This window comes from Heterocephalus glaber, unplaced genomic scaffold (genome assembly GCF_053883595.1).
Source record: "Heterocephalus glaber isolate CG9 unplaced genomic scaffold, H.glaber_assembly_v1.0 deba00001561, whole genome shotgun sequence".
Lineage (NCBI taxonomy): Eukaryota > Metazoa > Chordata > Mammalia > Rodentia > Bathyergidae > Heterocephalus > Heterocephalus glaber.
Window position 1 is genome coordinate 14,662,629 of NW_028258349.1, and position 9,993 is coordinate 14,672,621.

Sequence of the window (9,993 nt, forward strand, 5' to 3'; positions counted from 1 at the left end):
CAATGTATAACAGAGAATGTGAAACAGGAAGAAAAGGTCTAAAGAGGAAGGGGAAGTGGGAAGAGTAGGGGAAAGGAAAGAAGGGAAAGGAAAAAATATGAGCAAAGGAGAAAACAGAAACAAAGTCTTTGTAAATAGGGAGGGGTAGAGGGGTTGAAGGGAGGGCAGGAGAATGGGGAAAAAATAAGAACCAAGACGTAGCATGTAAAGGCACAAATTCCCAATGATGAATGTCATCATATTGTATACCTAAAATGTACCAATAAACTTAGTGAATAATAATTTAAAAAAACAAAACTGTGCCCTGCTGATGTGTTATTTTGTAGTCTTCCAAATTCTGTGCATAGAGACATCACACTGGCAGCTAGAAATTGGCCATGGGGTGGGTTTACACCATGGAAAATGGCAAGTACTGCAAATCAGAGCTTTTCTTCTGAGACAGTGGTTGTGAAAAAATAACTGGCCATCACTGCCCAAGGGAAACTGCCCAGAGGCCCTTTAGAAATCAGTGGACATCAGACCTTAGCTAACACGGATGCTGGGGATACAGAGGCCCGCTCAGGTCCCTCTGGTGCCATCTGAACTCAGGCAGTAAATGGAGTCCTGGCCCTGATGGGGCCACACAGCTACCACAACACAGGAGGCCCAAGTAGAAGCCACTGGCCTGGCCAAGCCACCTCAGCTGTGATAGGAAAAGGAGTCATATGTTCCAGGCATATGCCGGATGGCAGGTGTTTGTGTGGTTCTCCAAGCTTCAAGCACATAGGGCTGCTGGTGCACATCACATGCCCAGTTAATTCCCCTCTCCTACTCCTTCCAAAACCACCCAGACAAAGCCTGGTCCTATACATTGTAATCTAAGCACTCTGGGATGCTGAGGCTGGAGGATCACAAGTTTGAGGTCAGCCAAACTTGGGGAAGTTAGGAAGTCTGTCTCAAAATAAAAAGGGCTTGTGCATAGCTCAGTGGGAGAGCACTTACCTAGCATGTGTGAGACCCTGGGATCCATTTCCAGGATCACGCAACATCCACAAAGAAGGGGAGAGGGAGAGAGAAAGAGAGGAGGAGGAGGAGGAGGAGGAAGAGGAGGAGGAGGAGAAGAAAGGAGAAGGAGGAGAAAAGAAAAGAAAAAAACCCAACATGCATGACAATAGAAGACAGTAGTGCCTCAAACTGCACAGATGTGAGGATGTCACAGGTCCTATCACTGAGAGATACCTGGCCATAGATCTTGCACAGGCAATCACTGTGCAAAACCGGAGGTCGGAGCAGGTCACACTGACTGAGGCTGGCCAGGTGCTCATGGAGAATCAGGACCTGGCCTATGTGAGCAGTGCTGCCCTCTGTTGGAACATCGCCTCCCCAGAACACCATGGGGGCCTTTCCAGGACAGCCCTGGGATCCACTCCTCCATGTCAACTGCTAGTCACAGGCACGAAGAAGAAGTGGCAAGGACGCTGGAAGTCCCCAGCTCCAGAAGGCAGGAGACAGCACCTTTAAAGACTTGGTGGCTTGCCCCGTGAGTGAAGTGTTTAGGGATCTGGCGGTCTGGGGTATGGCAGCCCCCTCCCCAGTTAAATTATTGCAACTCATAACTCCCATCCTCAAGGGAGAGGCCCAGACAGATGGCAGGGTCCATGGTCAGGAAGACTCCAAAGCCGTAGCCGTGGACGTTGGACCAGGCCAGAGTGGGAGCCAGCAGCAGGCCAGGCTGTGGTGTAGCAGCTCTAAAACAAGAACCCAATGACCCAAGAGAACCTGCCAAGCAGAGCACTCTATTAAGGCCAGGCCCTGGGAGTTTACACAGACTCAGGAGGGCAGCCCAGTGCAGCCCAAGGGGTATGGGAAAAGGTCAAGGGAGCTACACAAAACACACAGCAGAGGCCAGCCAGGTGCTGGGTCATGAGGGAGGAGTGCAGGGCCAGGTGACAGCAGTGACCACCCCAGACACTAGACCCAGAACATCAGCAGGTCGAGTGCACCCAGCAGCAACGGACTGTGGGATGGAAACGCCCACCTGACACACTGGTTCTTCCTTCCCCAACAGGAGGCTGTGCAGATGGAGAGGCCCTGGGGCCCAGAGGAAGGCCCTTTGCACCATGCTCAAGGCAAGAATGCCAGTGACTCTGAGAATCTGATTCTTACCCAGTAGCTGTGTTCCTCTGCCACGGGAGAGGAGCCGACACCGTGGCAGGCACAGCTGTCCCTGGTCACCAGGTGGGGAGGGGCTCCTGCCCTTGGGAGGGAAGAACATGGCCAGCAGGAGGGGGATGGTTGGGGACATCTTCAGTCAGTGTGTCGCCCAGGGTGATGAAAATATAACTAGGAAGGGAACAGCCAGAGCCTGGGGTCTCAGGGAGAAGCTGCCAAGAGGCTCAGATCACTGGAGCATGAGGTCTAGGTCACCCCGAAACACGATCCCTGTGATCCTGCAGAACTTCAGGTTGAGGGGGAAGGGATGTGCAATGTGTGCTGAAGAGGGAAGTTTCCCTTGATCCCCTCACACATCTTCAGAGGGGCCAGAAACAAAATCACAGATGAAGAAGGACTCACAGTCAGATGTCCAACCACACACGCAGTCCTGTGTACACGGACACACAATCAGATGGACCGTCACTTAGTGTGCTGGGCTGAACCTTCACCCCCGAGGATGTCATCCCAGCCCAAGCCCTGGGAGCAGCGCGTGTCTTACACCTTGTGGCACGGGGACTTGCAGATGTAATTAAGGTTTGTGGGCTTTAGGAAGGGACAGTGTCCTGGGATATGGAGAGCCCTCGATCTCTTCCGATGGGTGCGGCACCGCAGTAGACACGGCGCAGGGGAGGGTCAGGTCAGTCTGGCGGAGAAGGAAGACGTGCTGCTGCAGGCTCTGAGAGGGGGGTCCAGGAAAAGGACAAAAGCGGGGTTGTGAGAGCAAGGACGTCTGCACCGCAGAGGGACACAGGGACCTGAGCTGGAGCAGCAGGAGCGGAGAGCAGCAGCCAAGACCCACTTGGAAGCAGCTTCCTCCCATAGGAGCCCAGCTGCTGAACCTTGGGTTTGTGGCTGCAGCTGGGAGAAGGAGCTGCCACTGCCTGATGCGGAGCCCCAGCCCGGGAGAGAAGGGCGCCAGGGCTGGGAGGGCCACATGGGCCCTAGGCTGTTATGGGCCCAAACAGAGGAAGTCACACCGACCTGTACAAAGGGTCAGGATACAAGGTGCTCTTCTTCATTGTTCATTTGCACAATGTTTATTTTATTTTGGGGGGTTTTTTGGTACTGGGGATCGAACTCAGGTCCTTGCGCTTGCGCAGCAGGCAGTGAAACCACTGAGCTAAATCCCCGGCCCATGCACAATGTTTAAAAAGGTAGAAAAATAAACATTTAATTGGATGTGAGTTGGAGAATCCAACACACAAATAAATACATCAATAGTGGCTGGGTGGGAATAAGTTAAGGCAAGTGGTTGAGGCAGAAATGACACGAAGGCTTCCATGGCAGGTTGCAGGGCAGGCCGGGGGCTCAGGCACACAGGTCTGGCCTGGCCACACATCTCAGGTCCCGGGTGAGCAGGCGGAAGAGGTTGAAGGTGACAGAGGCCTGGAGGCAGCCAGGGGACTCCTGTGGGGACACAGAGAGGGCTCAGGGGCTGCCCACGGCCTGGTCCCCTGATGCCCGAGACATGGACCTCCTGGTCCCTCACCTTCTTGGTGGCCTGGTTGAGCCGCTGCAGCCATCGGGACAGGAGGTGGCTGTGGGGCCTGGGGGCTGCTGTGGGCTGAGCCGGGACCTGGGGGGCAGAGAGGGCACTGTGAGCTGGGGCTGGCACACAGGGAGGGGCGGGGTTCAGAGCCCAGGAGGTGCACAGCGGCCTGAGAACTCACACAGGCCCGGAGCTGGGAGTGGATGTGACGCAGCGTGCGGAGGGGCTGCTCCAGGACGTCCTCCAGGGCTGGGTCCCTCACGGAGCCCAGCACCTCCAGTGTCAGGGCGAGCTCAGCATGCAGGGCCACCACGCGCTCCCACACCTAGCAAGGACATGGGCACGGGTGAGGGTCCTTGGGAGAGAGAACAGAGGAGGGCAACAGGAGAGGAAGACAGAGAGGTTTAGAGGACGGGGACAGGTCAGCAGACAAGTGAGACTGGGGGAGGAGGGAGTGGGACCCAGCACCATGGTCAGGTTGGGGAACAGGTGATGGAGCCCCAGGGTCGGGCAGGGCAGGGCAGGACAAGGAGAAGGTGAGGGCAACAGATAGGAGGCAATTGGCTGGGCCTGATCCCCACTCACCTGCAGCCGCCGCAGGTCCCAGGCCCTGGGGAAGAGGCGCGAGCTGCACCTGGAGTCCTTCAGCAGGAGCCGCTCTTCCTGCACAGCAAGGGCACAGGTGACCTACCCAGGAGGGCGAGGCGGGGCCAGTGCAGTGGGCTTGGTGGATGGTTCATGTAGGAAGGTGGCGGGTTCCATCCCAGGGGATGGCAGAGGGGCCTCCCCTGCAGGAGTCACAGGCAGCCAGATGCAGTAAGAGCAGGACAAGGGGCACAGCAGTCAGGGCGGAGGTGCGCCCAGCTCAGGGAGGTTGAGGTCCACTTCCTGTCCATTTGGGGTGGTGACACACACAGGGAGGGCTGGAGTGCAGCTCACAGAGGGGGGAGCAGGGGAGACTCACAAAGGCATCCTTGGCTGACTTGAAAGCCTGTAGCTCTAGTGGGGACAGAGACTTGAACTGGGCCACGTGGCAGTGCCTCGCATCTGAGGAGACACTGAGGGCACTGGAGACAGGAACTGCCCCTGTCCTGGTGAGCACCATGGCCATCAGCAGCAGCAACAGCACGCAACCTCCAGCGGGGTCTGTGTCACAGAGGGACAGCAAGGAAGGTGACGTCGGGAGCCCAGGGCTGAAGGGCCATGGGGAGGGGACCCTCATGGACCAGGCTGTGCTTCTCACCTGGCTTCATCCTGCTCTCCCTTCTCTGTCGCAGGTGGAGACCCAATGTGCACTGGAGGCTGCCAGCTCTGGTGTCTACCTCAGCCGTTCTTGGAGCCTTGAGCCTCAGTCTCCCGTGTGGATCTCGGCCTGCTGCTCTGTGACAAGGTGTCTCTCGGTGTCCAGCTGTGTCCACAGTGTCACTGCTGCCTCAGTCCCATGGTGCTGCTTTTATCCTGGACTGAGGGACAGTCCCTGGTGATGTGTGAAAAGTGAAGACAGAAAAAGAGCCTTACACTGCCGCTAGGGGAGCCCCAGCTGGGAAACCCAGAGGGGGCGGGGCTCTAGTCAGGTGAGCAGGTAAAGGAAAGAGAAAGTGCCCCGGACTCAGGGCAGCTGGACTGCAGGTGGGATCTGAAAGGAATGCTGGAATCTGGGGCAGGGGCTCTGCGAGGGGTGGGACCTAGCATGTTGGGGCTCAGGAGGCCTGGAGTGCAGAGAGGGACAGAGGACTGGCCTTGTGCAGGGCGTCCCTTGGGGTGGGGGCTACCTCAGGCCTAGAGCTTGGGTGTGGGCCTGGGAGGGGCCACCAGAAGGGGCTGCAAGGTGGGGAAAGTCAGAAGCAGAAGCCCCAAGAGAGAGGCACGGCTGCCCACCCTTCCCCTCCCACCTTGCTCCTGAGAGGGGTGGTGGGAGGTGGCTGAGCCCCCAGAGCTTCCTTTGCTGTCCATGCTGAGAGGGACCCAGGAGTAGGAGGCTCTGCGGAGGAGCTGAAGTGAGGACAAGGACCTCGGTGACCCAGGCTGATTTGTGCCTAATGCATGCCACAAGGCTTCAGCAGCTCCAACCTTGTGGCAGACGCCATTGAAGCCCTCAGGAGAGAGCAGCAGGAAAACAAAAGAAATCTGCACAGTGGTGCAGTGGAGAGTTTTACCAGGCAAAGTTGGTGGAGCCTCACCGGGCTCTTTGTATCCTGTCTAGGGAAGTAGAATGAAGCAAGGGGAGCAAGACAGCTGGAAGGAATTTGCATTGGGTAGAGTGCTATGGAGAGGGTATCTGCACCTATCATGGTGGTGCAGGCCTCAGATTCCAGCACTCTGGGAGCCTGAGGCAGGAACATTTGACGTGTGAGCCTGATCTGGGTAACTTCCCAATTTAGGGAGACCCTGTGTCAAAACAAAACGCTCCCCGCAAGGAAAACTGAGCCATGTTTTCTCTCACATTTGTGGAGGCCTCAAGTCCAAGCCCAGCATCTGGAGCCTGAAATCCAGGTGTGAGCAGGTCCCACACACAGGGGTTGAAGGGAGCCACCTACCTTGCCTCTCCCACCCTAGAACCTGCCACGCCCTTCCCTGAGGGTGTCTTCACTCCATCTTCAGGCCCCTCCTGGCCCCTTCTCCCCATCACACTCTGGCTGAGGTCGTGTCCCCCTCTGCCTCCGTGTATAAGGACCCCTGAAATGGCACTGGGCTCACCTTGGAGACCCAGGAAAACCTCCCTGGCATCATCCTTGGCTGAATCACATGATCAAACCTTTTTTTTTTTTTTTGCAAATAAGGGAATATTTCCACCATCCTCATTCCTGGAGCGCTTTGGAGGGCCATTTTGCAGTCTCCCACAACAATGTCCACCCCAAGGATCACTCAAGTATGGAGCACATTTCCACCACACCAAACTGACGATGGGCTGCATCTGCCATGGGAGGCAGGACGATGGACCCTGGGGTGTGCCATGCCCCGACAAATTGTTCCGTCGGGGTCTGAAGACACGAGGAGTGGAAGGACAGGACCCTGAAGGTGCTGGATCAAAGGTCGGCAGAGACGAGGTGGTTGCATTACTCTGAAGGTTACAGGCCCACAGGTATCCAAGCTGGGGCCTTAAAAGCAAACTTATTTATTATCTCACAGTTCTGGGGCTGGAAGCCGAGAGTCAAGGCATCGTTGGAGCTGTCTCCCTCTGAAACCAGGAGCAGAGATTCTGTCCTCGGCTCTTCCCAGCATCTGGTGACTTGTGGGGCCTTCAGAGCCTCTTGACCCATAGCTGAAGCTGCACACTCTGCCCGTGGTCTCCCCACGTGCGGCTTTCCCTATCTGGGAAGGACTCTGGGCAGGCTGAACTAGGGCCCCCCCGGATGGCCTCAACCCTGACTGCGTCTGTGAAGACTGAGTCCCCTGAGGGCACATTCCCCGCTAGGGGGCTGGGACCTCCACACGTCTTTGCTTCAGTGTTGGGGGGGACATAACGCACTCATGACTGTGGGAAGGGAGAGTTGATCGAGGTGGGAATACTCTCCCATCATGGAGGATGGCAACCCCAGCGAGGACCCGCGCAGATGGGCTCGCGTGCACAGAAACCATGAGAGCCTGTACAGCCTGGGCCCAAAACAGCAGGAGATTGCTGGGAAGCCGCTCAGAGGACGGGGAAGCCTGGGCTCATGCATGACCTGGGGCTGGACACCTCGGCTACATGGACCATGGAGAAGCTGGAAGACTAATTGTGTATCCAGAGAAAGGAAGAGTGGGCCAGGAGAGTGGGTCATCCGGACGCTGCAGCTCGGCTCCCTGCGTGGGCCGGGGCTGAAGGCCCAGGATGCTGGTGTGAGCTGGACTCCGGACAGCAATGGGCCCCAGGAGCTGGAGAGAGGAGAGGCAAGGTGCAAACATAAGTTCCGTAAGCAGTGGAGGCAAATGCCAGCAGGGAACAGTGCGATAGCCTCGGCCACCGGTGAGCCTGACCTACACACAGCAGTGGAGACCGAGAGAAGAGCAGGGAGCTCCAGACATGAGGGGCAGGGCAGCGAGAAGCCGTGTCTGCATCCCATACCGAGGAATCCAGGCCGCCTGGTCCAGGGTGAGGCCGGGTGCCAGCAAGAGTCCCGGCCGCCCTCGAAGCCTCCACACCTGGTCAGTTTTCCCTCCCATATCACAGGATAACCGGGGTCCCTAGGAGAAATGAACCCAAGATGTCACAGCAAGTGTGTCCCCTAGTGGTCCTCAGCCCTTCCCTAAACAGGCCCATGACCAGGTCGCTGTAGCTGCTAGCTCGTACTGGCTCATGAGCAAAGGAGCCTGAACCGCACACCCCGCCCAATAGCCAGACGTGCAGGGCTATGGACACTGGACATGTGACAGCATGCATCTGCCCTAAGGCTTTATGGAGTTGGTGAAAAGGAATCCACACGAACAAACACGAGGCACTCGAGGGCCTCTTCCTCACTGTTTAGTTGCAGAAGGTTTTCATTGAATTGGATATGAATTTGAGACATCAACACACAAATTACAGAAGTAGTGTCTGGGTGGGAATAAGTTAAGGCAAGTGGTTGAGGCAGAAATGACACGAAGGCTTCCATGGCAGGTTGCAGGGCAGGCTGAGGGCTCAGGCACACAGGTCTGGCCTGGCCAAACATCTCAGGTCCCGGGTGAGCAGGAAGAAGAGGTTGGAGATGACAGAGGCCTGGAGGCAGCCAGGGGACTCCTGTGGGGACACAGAGAGGGCTCAGGGGCTGCCCACGGCCTGGTCCCCTGATGCCCCAGACATGGACCTCCTGGTCCCTCACCTTCTTGGTGGCCTGGTTGAGCCGCTGCAGCCATCGGGACAGGCGGTGGCTGCAGGGCCTGTGGGCTGCTTTGGGCTGAGCTGGGACCTGGGGGCAGAGAGGGCACTGTGAGCTGGGGCTGGCACACAGGGAGGGGCGGGGTTCAGAGCCCAGGAGGTGCACAGCGGCCCGAGAACTCACACAGGCCCGGAGCTGGGCGTGGATGTGACGCAGAGTGTGAATCGGCTGCTTCACGATGCCCCACAGGGCCTGGTCTGTCACCGAGGCCAAGACCTTCAGTGTCAGGGAGAGCTCAGCCTGCAGGGCCATGGGGCGCTCCCACACCTGTCAAGGACATGGGCACAGGGAGGGATCCTCGAGACAGAGAACAGAGGAGAGGAGGACACAGGGGACTGGGAGAAGGGAACGGGTCGGGCCACAAGTGAAAAACCACATAAGGGGCCAGGATGGGGAAGAATTGATAGAAACCTGTGCAGAGGGACGGAGAGGGACACAGGAGAAGGCCAGTGGGCCAAATACAAGGCCGATGTCTGGGCCCGACTGAGCGCTGGCTGGGCCTGATCTCCACTCACTTGAAGCTTCCCCAGGTCCCAGGCCCTGAAGAAGAGCCCCGAGTTGCAGGTGGAGTCCTTCAGCAGGCGCCGCTCTTCCTAGACAACAAGGACACAGGTTAGCTCCCCAGGAGGGTGTGGGGACAGTGCGGTGGGGTTGGAGGATGGTTCATGTACCAAGGTGGCAGGTTTGATTCTAGGGGATGGCTGAGCCACCTCCACTGCCGAGGACATAGTTGACCCAGTGCACTAAGAGCACGAGAAGGTGCACAGGAGTCAGAATGGAGGTGAGCCTACCACACGGAGGGTGGAGGTTAAACCTGTCTGGCGAAGTTTGAGCTTAGCCAGCACAGGGAGGTCAAGGTTCCCCTCTTAGACCTGATAACACATGGGGGGCGGGATGGAGTGCAGCTCACAGAAGGGGCAGAGGGGAGACTCACCAATGCTTCCTTGGCTGTCTTGAAGGCCTGCCTCTCTTCTAGGGACAGAGATTGCAACTGGGCCACGTGGCAGCCCCTTGCATCCGGGGAGACACTGAGGGGTCTGGGGACAGGAACTTCCCCTGACCTGGTCTGTACAGTGCACAGCAGCAGCAGCAGCAGCAGCACGCAACCTCCAGCGGGGTCTGTGTCACAGAGGGACAGCAAGGAAGGTGACGTCGGGAGCCCAGGGCTGAAGGGCCATGGGGAGGGGACCCTCATGGACCAGGCTGTGCTTCTCACCTGGCTTCATCCTGCTCTCCCTTCTCTGTCGCAGGTGGAGACCCAATGTGCACTGGAGGCTGCCAGCTCTGGTGTCTACCTCAGCCGTTCTTGGAGCCTTGAGCCTCAGTCTCCCGTGTGGATCTCGGCCTGCTGCTCTGTGACAAGGTGTCTCTCGGTGTCCAGCTGTGTCCACAATGCCTCTCCTGCCTCAGTCCCATGGTGCTCCTTTTATCCTAGACTGAGGGACAGTCCCAGGTGATGTGTGTAAACTTAAGACT

At 57.6% G+C, this 9,993-nt stretch overlaps 2 protein-coding genes across 3 annotated transcripts; one reads left to right on the plus strand and one right to left on the minus strand.

The window, feature by feature from the left end:
• Positions 1–3,501: 3,501 nt before the first annotated feature.
• Positions 3,502–4,935, minus strand: LOC101719419 (interferon lambda-2). Its single transcript, XM_087191370.1, has 6 exons — positions 4,926–4,935; positions 4,647–4,828; positions 4,268–4,345; positions 3,864–4,007; positions 3,683–3,769; positions 3,502–3,600 (listed from the first exon to the last, which is right to left on the minus strand). The coding sequence occupies exons 1-6, from the start codon at positions 4,933–4,935 to the stop codon at positions 3,502–3,504; spliced, it is 600 nt and encodes a 199-aa protein (XP_087047496.1).
• A 331-nt stretch (positions 4,936–5,266) lies between these two features.
• On the plus strand, positions 5,267–9,660 carry LOC147824027 (uncharacterized). Of its 2 annotated transcripts, none has more exons than XR_015443086.1 (4): positions 5,267–5,311; positions 6,463–7,807; positions 9,048–9,298; positions 9,477–9,660. XR_015443086.1 is itself a non-coding variant. In XM_087191159.1 (4 exons), the coding sequence occupies exons 2-4, from the start codon at positions 7,202–7,204 to the stop codon at positions 9,547–9,549; spliced, it is 744 nt and encodes a 247-aa protein (XP_087047285.1). In that variant the 5' UTR covers positions 5,267–5,311; positions 6,463–7,201; the 3' UTR covers positions 9,550–9,660. The 2 variants fall into 2 exon arrangements, 1 of the variants encoding a protein (XP_087047285.1); XM_087191159.1 differs by having other exon boundaries at positions 9,048–9,129; positions 9,494–9,660.
• The last annotated feature ends 333 nt before the right edge of the window (positions 9,661–9,993 follow it).

Excerpts from the sequence above, each read along its gene's own strand:
- LOC147824027 (XM_087191159.1), top strand. The coding sequence starts at position 7,202 with ATGGAGGATGGCAACCCCAGCGAGGACCCGCGCAGATGGGCTCGCGTG. Across the intron at positions 7,808-9,047 it reads CCTCGAAGCCTCCACACCTG|GTCCCAGGCCCTGAAGAAGA; the intron begins GTCAGTTTTCCC and ends AAGCTTCCCCAG. Across the intron at positions 9,130-9,493 it reads CCTAGACAACAAGGACACAG|GGACAGAGATTGCAACTGGG; the intron begins GTTAGCTCCCCA and ends CCTCTCTTCTAG.
- LOC101719419 (XM_087191370.1), bottom strand. Across the intron at positions 4,346-4,646 it reads AGTCAGCCAAGGATGCCTTT|GAAGAGCGGCTCCTGCTGAA; the intron begins GTGAGTCTCCCC and ends CTTGCTGTGCAG. Across the intron at positions 3,601-3,682 it reads TCAACCAGGCCACCAAGAAG|GAGTCCCCTGGCTGCCTCCA; the intron begins GTGAGGGACCAG and ends GTGTCCCCACAG.